At 39.2% G+C, this 12670-nt stretch overlaps 1 protein-coding gene across 1 annotated transcript; it reads right to left on the reverse strand.

Moving 5' to 3' along the window:
* Positions 1-516: 516 nt before the first annotated feature.
* PGRMC2 (progesterone receptor membrane component 2) lies at positions 517-12499 on the reverse strand. The gene is made up of 3 exons (XM_009588057.1): positions 12406-12499; positions 2497-2652; positions 517-1738 (listed from the first exon to the last, which is right to left on the reverse strand). Exons 1-3 carry the CDS (start codon positions 12497-12499, stop codon positions 1641-1643), a joined length of 348 nt encoding a protein of 115 aa, XP_009586352.1. The 3' UTR covers positions 517-1640.
* Between the last annotated feature and the right edge of the window lie 171 nt (positions 12500-12670).

Below are 12670 nucleotides of genomic sequence, written 5' to 3' on the forward strand. Positions count from 1 at the left end.
TTACAGTTCAACAGAATGTATATATAGAAACCTGTTGCTGTAGACTTATCACAGGTGAAATCTGCAGAGGTACAGATGTAAGCCATAAAGCTGCAAGTCATGAACTTAATAGTGTCACTGTTACGAATTTAGCAGAACAGATGGTGAAATTTCTACAGTATGTTGAGTGATATCCATGTATAGACCTCCGGTGTTCTTGTCACGTTAGTGCCATGAGACATACTCCTTTTACTGTACATTACACGATTTCCTAAAATGCTTCTCCTTTATTTACTTCACTGATTTTTTTCCACCGTAAGTGCATTAGCATAGGTTTACTCTCTTAAATACAGCTTACCTGAGTAAGTCTTCAAGATTCTTCAAAAGCTGGGACTTGAAAGGAAATAGAACACTGTGAGGACAAGGAACAGTATTAATAGCGGTGGATGTTTCATATCCAAGACTCCTTCCCCTTACTTGGTATTCCATCATATTCCAGCTCTGCTCAACAGCTTCTACATAAAGTCTGACAGCACATTTGGTATTGTACATGCTTTATTAAAATGGTACTCGTATTTACAATATCTGCAGAAACAATCCCTCCCAAGTCTTGCATTCAGACAGACACGCACACATACACACGCGCGCACGCCCCTTCCCTCTACAGGGGTGTGAAGGCTATGCTCCCAAAAGTTAGGCAGCTTCTGGAAGAGGAGGAAGGGTGACTTTTTTGTGTGTTTGTAATTACTTAAAAAGAAGCATGGGAGTATGCATTTGGCCATCACAATGCTAATTTAAGTATATGTAGTATTAACATATGGCAGTAACACTGAGTATTCCTCTTTTACATTCTATACACAGAATGACATCAAGGTTTTCCAGTCAACAGAACATTCTAACTTCAGTCTCAATGCTGCTTGTAGTGACTATGAAACCACAATTTTGGGGCTGTCCCTTAAAACAATTCAAGTCTATGTAAGCGAAATAAGGCACAATTAATATTTGATTTGATTTGATTTAGAGGATGGGAAAAGGGGAAGAGGCAGGCTTCAGACAATAGTTGTTGCAGAGGAAACAGTTTTACCCAATCCTTTTGAGAAAAGGATGAATTTTATCCCCATCCTAATCTACATGGACTTCTCTTAGAGAACTGAAGTATTCTGCCAGGGCTACTAAGGCCCACATACAAAACAAAATTGGAAATTCACATTTTAACACCAGTTTCAGTAGTCTAACCTACTGCTACTGATGTACATGAGTACGTCTTTCTTTAATGCTGAAGGAGAAGACACACATGAAACAAGATTCAAACCTTCCACTGAGCTTGGAGACTCACGTCTTTCAGAGAGCTTGTAATATATACTATTTGAAGGCTTCAGCTTACTGATAAAAAGGAATAGCGTTTCTGCCTTTAAATCCCTGGCCCCTCTTCACTAACAAAGCCTAACCAGACATTACAAATAAACTGCAACAAAAAGTTTGGCAGCACAAATAATGTCTAGTATTCCAATCTTCGTTTGTGAGTATATTATTTTCCTTGTACAAAACCTGTTGAATGTTTTTCGCAGCAGATGAACTGTACCCAAAGATGCAGGACATTCTGTGATGGGGAATAAGAGGTTGCAGTTCCGAAGGCCCCTGACTTTGGTTGTTTACAAAGTTCATTCCTGTTTAGTGTGATCCTTGGTATCTTCCTCATCTGTGTATTCTGATGGTTCTTCCCCTGGTTTTAGGAGTCTACCTACGTAGTCGTATTTTTCTGAAAAAGATTTATGATTCCATTACAATCAAATACAGCTGCATTTGCTAGTTAGCCTGCACGGCTGCAAATTCACTTTTTCTCCTACACACCAAGGTTCTGAACCTGAATCACTGAAATTGATGGCAATTTGTCAGCAAGCTCAGCCTCCTAAAACAATCTTGCTACCACTGCTGCTCATTACTTTCTCTACTCCGAGTACTTTGTTTCAATTCTGCCATATCTAATCAGGCAAGCTTTATCACACAATGGCTGAAAATGCTGCTATTAAAACTGGCACAAATTCCCTCAGCCTGTTTTGATTTCAATTAATGTGAAAAATGACTCCCCCTCCCTTCAGAGGCATACTTCCACATTTTTGAGAAACTATTTCAAGACAAACTTGTCCAACCCTTCATGCCAAAACAACTCTTACTCCTAATCATAATTCCATGGCATCCAAAGCCAACAACCTGCGAGCAGGGATTCCATCGGCTAAGCTAGACTGAGATTCGAGAGTGAAACTCTGCGCTGAAGAGCTGAGAAGAGAACAGCTTTCTTGTATAAAACTAAAAGGTTGAAAAAACTATAGTGGGATATAGTGGAATCCTCTCTATGGAAGAAAGGCCTGAAATCCCTGGTCTTTTCCCAAGAAAGTTACATTGCATTATTAATGTTACTGTCAACACCTCTTTAAAAGCTGCCCCAAGCCCAAATCAGTCATTTTTATTAAAAGCATTTCCTTAAGCTAAAGATGTGCTGCTCATTTGAGAATTTACCTTTAAATTGCATTTCCCACTCTCTTACACTTTCCATCTGTACAGCATTTAAGTCCGATAGGTCATCATATTCATCTCTGAGTGCATCTTTATCTAGACAGAAAGTTGCTAGTCCCCTGGAGGCATCTCTGCCAGCAAATATTCCATATGGACCCTCTGAAAACAAAAAGACAAAATCGATACCTTCAAGTCTTTGTTTATGGTGACCAATCTCAGTTCTTTATATAGTCTGCCAAAGCCATACATTAAACTTCTGCAATGATGGGAACAGCAGTAGTTTCAATGCCATGGCTGTTCAACATTCAACAGCACTGCAATTCCATCTTAAATATCACTAGGAGATAAAGTCTGCTGAGAGAAGCAGAACCAGGAAAATAGCTTTGAAGGGATATCTGGAAAAATCCCTGTCATTTGATGCAAGTCAGTTGATGTAAATTCCAACGGGACTGGAGGCTGGAATTCAAAAGAAATGCACTTCTATTAAGCAAAACATAGAATATTTACAAGTCAGGCATGAATAGAAGCAAATTGTATAGACATCTTAATTAGAAATCCATTTGATTTTATCAAGAAATAGAACTTAAGAGTGCTAATGAATAATTTCACTTCACTTATAGAACCACCGCAACTTTCTACATACTTGACAGACAGTGTGTCTTTTGACACATTTCTTACTTCTGTGGAAATAACCTCATTTATTTTGGGCAGCAGATCACCCATACACCTATCCTGTATTGTTTTTGAAAACTGCACAAATCTTCATGTTAAGAATGTAAGCAACTATTTCCTTTGTGCTTTTTGACTGATGCAAAGTAGCACAAACATGCTAATAAAATTTTGAGCAATGACTGTCAAATAAATATTATTACGAAGAGAACTGGATGATTTGCAAACTAACAACTTTCAGGACAAGGTTGATAACTGGCTTTCCCAAATTTTAATTAATCTAAAGAACTTCAAGCATATTGTTATCCTACATTTTCTTGACCTAAAAACAAATACCTTAATTCAGCTCAATTAAAAACAAACCAAAACAAAACAACCACTTTAAAATTTTCCGCACTAACTGCAGCAGCTAAGCAACAGAGAAATGCCCAAGGCTTTATAAAGAGTTGTCACTACTTGAAGATAAATAGGCCAAAACCCTTCTCTGGCTTACCTCTCAGAAGACGACAGTGGCCGTCAGCCTGAAGAAAAGGCAGCACCCATGGGCAAGAATGAACACAAGCAAGTGGCAACACCCTGTCCTGCACCCCCTCTATTGCTTGCTGTAGCACCTCAGACCTCTTCTGCACCAGGACAAGCCACAGGAAATCATTCAGAGAGGCCGGTTGCTCCAGCCACCACACCTAGCTGCTCTTTCCAGGCATTGACTTCAGGGTTGAGACAGAGGCTGAATGCAGCAGGAAGAACTCCTGAGGCAGGGAACCTGTGTACCATATGGATTAGAAGAAACTACGTCCTCACCAGAACTGGTGTCATCTCTCCACCCCAGGGTGCTTGGCATTGTAAGTTGCTTACAGTCAAACCTGAGAACAGAAGGGTGTCTTGCATGCCAAAGACAATTCCCCTGTCTCTCTGGAAATAAACCAACTGATTTGAATGCAAAATTTCACAAGAAGTACACATCAGAGAAAGAACTATCAACTGGAAGCTTGCCCTGTACAAATCTGGCCGTAAGAGACAACCATAATGATTAACAGCATCTCTAGCTCGTCCTTCCAGATATTTAGCTCGAGGAACAGCATTTACAATAACTACCTCTGGGATCAGGGACTACATTTATGCTACTTAAGAGAAACATAGTCAAGAGGGCTTGTGAACTCTATTTTTCCTATTTGTATCCTGAATTAGATGTTTATTTGAAAAACAGGATTCAGAGACCGAAATCAATCCTATACCAAGATATTTAATCTACGCATTTTGCATGCTCAGTTACTTCCCATGAAACAGTGCAAGAGGTAGTGGTGGCCATCATTTGCAACATAACATACAGCTTCTTCAAACAAAAAGTCTTGCTTCACTCCAAAATAGCTATCATTCAAGTGATCTAGTTTTTGATGTTCTGAATGAAGAACACAGGAGCTATGAACAGCTCTTACAAAGACCGCTCACAATCAGTAAATCCTTAAGAGCAATTATAAATTGCTACTCAACCTCCCCACCAACAGTATTTTGTCCCCAGTCTTCCCTTTCTCTGAAGTGTTGAAAACATATTTCCATAAACCCTGATAGCTATTTGCATAATGCGTTTTCAAAATTCTGGCTAACCAGAGTTAGAGAAGCACACTGTTCCCCTTCCCTTCTACCCTGGGGTTTATGGAGTTTTACAGCACCTGCTGAGATGCCATCTCTTGGTGCACCAATTATTTCTATTAAAAAGAGAGTTACAATATATTTATCAGTATCAAGCCCTGAACACCCTTACATCTCAATAATATACTTAGTTGAAAGCATGAATGCTTTTAGAATGTATCAGTTTGCATTAAGATTAATGGATGCAAAATTTCTGCAAATATATTGTAACGTCAGATGCTATTATACCAATTTTTTTTTTTTTTCCTTTTCTAAAATTGAATTTAAATGTTAACATTCCAGCACGTTTACTACAGAAGTATTCAGGAGTCACAGAGAAACCATCAAGCCAGGTCCAAGCACTCAACAGAATGCTAACTAGTAAAAACCAGCCTTTGGACTAGGCAGACAGCATCTCAATTTCCAGCTCTGCAAATGCAGCTTAGAAATGTGTCCCATTTTTTAATCCTTTACTAGAAGGTAAACATTGAATTATGATTATTTAAAAAAAAAGTGCAAGCCTGGCTTCACCTTAGTTGCAGGGTTGCTAAAGCAGAAGTTCAGAGATCTCAGTATGAGAAATCTACTTCAAGATTTAAAGCTTCCATTCAGCTACTTTTACACAGAGATTAAGTACAGTATTTTATATTAATATAGAATATACAGGCCTGGGATTTTGTTATAAGCCCTAGTCTATTATTCACTTTTACATAAATACTGGTGCAACAATCTTAAAAAAGTATTTTGCATATCAGATTTCATTGCACTTGGAGAAGCATCCAGGAAGGTGCCAGCATCGAGAACCCTAGGGAGAAAATATGCTTCAAGAACATGATTCTGAGGTACAGACGTTGTGGGAGTATGTCTAGGATTACACTAGAGTTCCTTCGTGACCAGATGCAATTTACTCTGCAAGCCCTACCCATAGTCCTTCTTCTCTTTCCTTTTGTCTGCCTACCTATTTAGACTGGCTCCTGTTCTGAATAATTGATTGCACCATGACATGATATACATACTGAAGAGACTGCAAAAAGAGATGCTATTAGCATAGGTATGTATACCAAACTGATTTTTCGAGACCCTATCACAAAATTTCAGTGGTTTTCTTTTGCTGGACTGCCAAATTAGCTATTTCATAGTCAAATATTTCTTAAAAAAGTTCTCCTTCCACTCCTATTTGGCATCTCACAACAACAAAAGGAAACTCAGGGAAGTGTCAAAACCCATTAAAACACGCCTGCTACGTTACTCGGCTACACGTAGCTACGAGCCTTACATGAAGGAAAACTTTGTTCCTTGAAGAACGCTTTTCTTCCCACCATTGCTTTCACATATTAAAACACTTTGTTTTAGAGCCTTTGTTTATTTTAGCGCTGAGACCAGTTATCATGACTCCATATTTGCCTACGTATCTCCACATCTATACCACATTCATACACTGCCTTTTTCCCCTGTATGAAGTCCTCATTTACCTTACAACTCTACCTTGTATGAAGTGTGCCCTTCTCTAAGCTACAATGCATGCAAAATGTTGCTACCCACCACCTGCAGATCCTCATTTTCTTTCAGAATCCAGTTAAAAAGTCTGGCCGCCTTGGTGAATTTGACATCTTGTTCCAGCCTGACATTCATCTGTATTCGCAAATGAACTGGGTAGCTTCAGAATTGGCAAAATCAAAGTCTCTTCAGCCAGTAAAAATACCTTTCCCATTCCTGCACTCAGCATTTCTGCATCTCCTAGCCCTGTTTTGGTTCTCAAATGAAGATTTAATTTCTCTTTGCAGACACCCTACAACAACAGCAGGTGAGGAAAAATAAATTTAACATTAAAGTACTGTATTTAAAAATTTAAGATATGAAGCTGTCCAAGCTGAAGTTTTTATTTCGAAGCACTTCTAGTCACTTGCTCCAAAATAGGCTAAACTGGATCTTGGAACAGCAGGTGTTTCAACTTTCAGCCAGTTTGGCCAATAGCTTCCCCAGCAAAACCTACGCTGGTGTTCAAGTTTTGAGTAGACATTCTTGGTTTACCAAAGAGGCTATCTGACCATTTCAGTTCTATACTAGCTTTGCAGAACATCCAGACTATTGCTCCAAGACTAGTAACGAAGATGAACAATGTACACTGAACTTTGGATTGCTCCAACTGCCACAACAGATAGCCACATGTGGACTTTGTATCTAATGAGGCGATTTGTAATCTAAGAATTGTACTCATTCTCACAAGGCCCATACAAGTTCTCTGAAGAAGCCACACAGGTTAACAAGATTCAGTTTTAAACCAGCTTTGGTTTCTTCAAGTAGGCAAAAAACACTTCCAAGCAAGCAACAAATATGCAAAGCATACCAGATGTTCTTTGCATCTGTGGGCTCCATGCAGCCACTGGAAATAAAACCCAGTTTTGTCTGAAGCTTAGAAATTCATGGACAGCATTTCTTAAACTGCAGACAAGAATAAAGACTAATCTCTCCTTTAATGTAAGTTAAAGGAACAAAGGGAGACAGACCACGAAATTATTGACAGCTGCACTATTCTACCACTTTGTCTACCTTTTCCACTCCAAATCAAAGTGAAATCTCCACTGTCTGTTTAAAATTTTCCATCCGAATCCTGGCACGTTTGTTCAGTGTTGAGTCTTTTATGAGGGACTGAAAAAGCTACAAATTAGACAAAGCCATTTTGAGATGCAGTTTGAAAGCAGAAGCTTTCTAATAACATTTATCACTGGGAATTCAAGGTGACATAATTTTAACTTTACTGCTCCAGATTTACATGAAAGGAAAGATGTGGGTCAATTTTAAATTACAACTTGCATGGAAAGTAAGTGTTTTTGGGAGAGCGATCCACAAAGTCTACATGCTAAGATGGGAACTGCCTAGAAAGAGGGGTCTAAACCTGACTTCTTAGGCACAAGACCAGACAGCCTCACTCTCTCTTTCGGTTGCTTCCTTTTTAACCCTGTGAAAAAAAGTGCAAGAATCAATGACCCAATTTCAACTAAAGCGGCAGACAACCAGCACTGCCAGGAGAGCCTGTAGTTCAGTAGTCAGGAGATTCCTGGAAGACAGCTCCGTACTTGAGGAGGACCTAGATCCCGTATCTTGCTTTAGTGAGAAGTGCTCTGGCCACTAGTTTATTCCATAATAAAGCAAGCAATGCTGGCCAGGTTTTTGATTAAATGAAAGAAAGCTACTCTGCTATGTACTGCATTTAACATCTCTATGTCATTAACGATGATGCCACTACAACATCCTAGTATCAGGCCCCTCAAACCTCAGGTGACTGGAACCTGAACGGTTTAACTGGGAAGTAGGGATTTACACAGACCTTTTATCAAACACACAGTTGTTCAAGTTTTAAGGAATATATTCAGGTTATTAAAAAAGGGGGAAAGAAAAAAAAAAAAAAAGAGAGCTGACAGACACACAGTGCAGAGGCACAGGAGACAGAATGATGCATCTTCCTGCACAAAACCACTTTACTGGCCCCTGCTCTCCGTGAACATGGACTGTGGGCTTAGAACAACCCCTTCATCCTGGTGGCAAGGGCACTACTCCCTTTAATCAGAAGTATGGAAACAATCTCTCGCCAATATGCATGTATACACGTTTTTAGTTTTACTGCTTCTGGTAGGAACTTAGTTTCTTTATCCAGAAACACTCTGAAAAGGTGAATCCTGGGGCTTGAGACAGCTCCATTACACAGACACCAAAGAGCTGACAAACATCAAAAACACAGAGAAGACACACACCTTACAGGAAGCATTTCTTTCCCTCCAGTCTTACCTTCTGTACTTATCTGTAAACTCTCAGCCTGTTGTGTTCTTAAGATAAGGCTACCCTTAACAGAATTCTCCAGACACAACATATATGATGTCCCTCCTGCAACATTTCACTCTAACCATACCCTTGTAAAGGATGTACTGAAAAGTGTCAGTGCCATCTTTTAAATAGAGACACAATTAAGTTTACAGCACTCAATTCCAAAGAAAGTCTAACAGCATCAGATTCTTTTTATACAAATGATGGGAAAAAATTACAGCTGTTTACTACAAAATTTTTCAAAGTATTTAACATCAGAAATTGCGGTTCTTAACTGGATTTGCAATGTGAAAGAAAGCTAATTTTCCCCTCATGAAAAATGAACTATGACAGAAATTTTTGCAGAAGGAACTACTACTTCTACCTAATCCATTCCTCTTGGCAAACTGGAAAGCAGAAATCTTCATGACACTTTGGAAGACAAGAGTGGGATGAGAAACGAGTTGACAGTGACAAGGTATTGCAGTGAAGGAAGGTCAGGAAATTGATTTTTTTTTTAAATCATGAAACATTAAGAACCAAGAAGTGATGTAGAACAGTTGTATACACTGGATTGCATATAATCTTGCTTTGTCATGCTCAAAGCTGTATATTTTTCGTAACTGCACAAAGTGTTTGATAAGTTAATCAAAACCTGTTTACAACATTATCTTGGCATGCCAATTTAAATGCTGAATATTAAGATTTGCTAACATTACTTTAACTCTTACTATGCCCTTCTATTTACCAATATACTACCAGGAATCTTGATACAAACAAACATGAAATTAAATGTTGCAATAAATGAAACAGTAAAAACTGTCTCTCATAAGGATATAAAACCAACACAGCACACACTAAAGGTATTAATCATTAGACTCTAAGTCACGAGACATGATTACAGATGGGGAAATCACTCCAAGACAGCTTCTTTTAGATTCTGGTTACATAATATTTTTAATAGTGAGCAGCTAACTGTTTACTTTATTTCTCTTAGAGTTTGCGGGCAATAAAGGAAAAGGTAATTAATTATAATTAATACCCAAGCAAAGCATTGTAGGACACTTACTCATTCGGGCACAAACAGAGGTGGTATTTAATACAACTAAAAGTGAAGTGTTGAAACAAAGGGTATACTCGCAGGACAGAGGGTTATCCCAGGAAGAAGCATTTTGGAAAAGAACTTAGCAAGTAAATTTTAAAATTAAGAGTTCACTGTAAGCAAAGTGATTCTTGGAGGCACAGACAGTTAAACGTGCGATATAACCTTTTCTTGCTCTTAGCTAAAATGCATTAGACATACCAAAGACTAATAGGATACCAATAAGATAAATTGTGGAAGGTTTAAAGAAGACAACATGAGAAAAATAAAAAGTTTTGAAAACTTTTCGATTAAATGTTCAAGAAACTGAAGTTTTCAATCATGGCTGTTTGAAAGGATGACTTGAACAGTCCATCCATTTTAAAAAAAATCTTAACCGTATGTATGTAAAGGGCTCTTCAATGAAACAGACCAAAGTATAACAGGATTCAGTGGATAGAAACTTAAAAACAGGAGAGCTTCTAATAAAATCAGAAGCTTAGTGAGAGTTTTAATGGAATCTCAACTGCTGGACAAAAATCTGGACTAGATAACAATTCCATGCATTTTTAGGCTTCTGCTATAAGTAGAAAAACTATAAGGAACACTGCATCCAAACTACAGCAAAGGAAAAAACCCAGACCTTAATTTCAAGACATCAGAAGCCTTCTGAGACAGCCACATCATTCAATGTCAACCAAGTAGTCAAGACATACTTAAGATTTGATAGTGAGCCCTCAGCCAGTGCTTTTTGCTGCCGTCAAAGCTGAAGCACTATTTCACATCAGTATCTCATCAAAGTACAAAAGGCTCACAGTCCGAGCCTGCAATGTCAGCAAAGCCAGTGTCCTCAACTGCTTCTTCTGTTAAACAAAACTTGGCCATGGCTTTGTTGGTATGTTTTGTACTTCTCTTGCTATACTCCAGCTATGAGGCATAAAATTACCAAGAGAATTGTGGATATCTGGCTACTCTGACTGAAGTCCTTCTGAAAAGGTCTCAGCCAGCTGTAGAAGACTTTTCCACCTAACTCTTCTCAGATCTTTTAAGGCCTGCAAACCACCTACTAGCTTTTTTTTCTTTCCAGCCACAAAACAGTTGCAAGAAAATATTCCCCAACATGCATCCATACAGGGAAACCACGTCAGCACGATTCAAAAACCAACACGTTTAGCAAAAAACATACAGCTGATGATGCACAGGTTGAGCATTACTATCCTAATGGGCATGGTCCCAAGTAACAGAGATCTGATAGCAAAGATGATGTCAGTTCTATTATAAAAAGGCAATCTTTCACTACGGTGTGGGGGGGAAGCCTTTGTCCCTCTCCACAAAAAGCTGGAAGCACTGCTTTAGGGAAACCAGCTGCTGCCAGTTATCAAAAAAGCAGACTAATATCCTAGAACATAAAGCTTTAGCTTCCTCACAATAATAGACCTCCAGAGGTTGACAAAGTGAACTAGTGATGATATCTACAGTGGAGAGTCTAAATTCTAGTTTATGTTTGATACACAAAAAAGTTAATGTTTAGATTATGGTTCAGTATTATTTCATGGAGTAATTTCTGAAGCAATCTGTCAACTTACTGATGTTTTAAGTTTCACGTAGTATATGTATTACCTGCATTTTATATCAGCACATAGGTCTCAGTTTAAAAACCCCTAAAGTGAGAAAGACAAAAGAACTAGCCTGATTAAGTGTCATGAAAGCTGGAGCACACCAGACTGCATTTTCTCAGCTTTACTGGTCAATAAAAAAAATAAGGCATGGCGAGGTAGTTCAGATTCCATTGTTAACTTTTACAGTACCCAGTCAGAAAAGCATTTTGATTCAATTATGGCAGTTTCAATTTCTGTGACTGGTAGCAGAGCTGCTATCACAAACTTTGAGGGTAACAAGAGTTACAAAATACTAGCCCAGTTCAACTGTACAACTGCTTGTCACTTCCCTGGTAAGAACCAAAGACTTGTAACATGCCTGTTCTGTATTTTTCTTTTTGTAACCCAAGATTATTAAATAATAATAATAACAACAACAACAACAACTTAACTTGAACTATTTCCAGGAGGGGGAAGTATCCTCTCTCTCCTCCACCCCTCATACAAGCATAGTTGCCATACCTACTATGAAAACTCCTGCATAATTTGATCAGATCAAGTTTTCCAAACCACCATTGTTTAAGGAAGAAAATTATCAGCAGTCATAACCCTCATTTCCTTTGGCATCAGATGTGAACACAGCGCTCACTAGAAAGTTTATCCACCTCATTATTATGAACACTTTATTACAAGAAAATATGCTGCAGTTTCACAATCTACAACGTGAATACGGAAACACAACATTGGCTTTGAAACATACTTTTCTGAACCTTTAAAGTATACATTTCCGCTCCAAATAACTATATTGTCTATCCTTCTATTTAAGAGATTGGGTTGGTTTCTGCACTCTTCTCAATGGTAGCAACATATCAGTCCCCAAGCTCTCCCTGCTTGCCTCTATCCTGATTAGAATTCACACTCAATAGGGCATTTGCACCTAAATAAGTAACCAGCTGGTTTTTTTTCTTTCCTGAACCGTAAGAGCAAGAATGAAGGAAGCACTGATCAGTTGCACTTGGGAAACCTACTAGAAAAGACAGAAGAAAAAAAAAAAGAATTAAAGATTGCACATCCAAATCTAGGCAACTGGAGAACCGGAAGCCTGAAGAGAACCCACCACCTATCTAAAACTACCGTTAGCCCCAGGCAAGCAGGCAGGCCGGCCCCGTAAGGGGTTGCGCGCCGTAGAGACCAGGACCAAGTCGAGCTTTGCACGGCTGCTTCCCATCGGACACCACCACAGGCAGCCGGCGGCCCTATCAGGCCTGCGGACAGCGAGCACGGGACTGGCCGCCCGAGATAAACCCAGGGGCCCGAGCGAGGCCTACCCGAAACCCCCCGCCCCCCAGGTGGGGCTGAGGCCCAGGCGCCGTCTGCAAGAGGCCCCCGGCGGCAGGGC

This window comes from Fulmarus glacialis, unplaced genomic scaffold, assembly GCF_000690835.1.
Source record: "Fulmarus glacialis isolate BGI_N327 unplaced genomic scaffold, ASM69083v1 scaffold35981, whole genome shotgun sequence".
NCBI classification, from domain to species: domain Eukaryota; kingdom Metazoa; phylum Chordata; class Aves; order Procellariiformes; family Procellariidae; genus Fulmarus; species Fulmarus glacialis.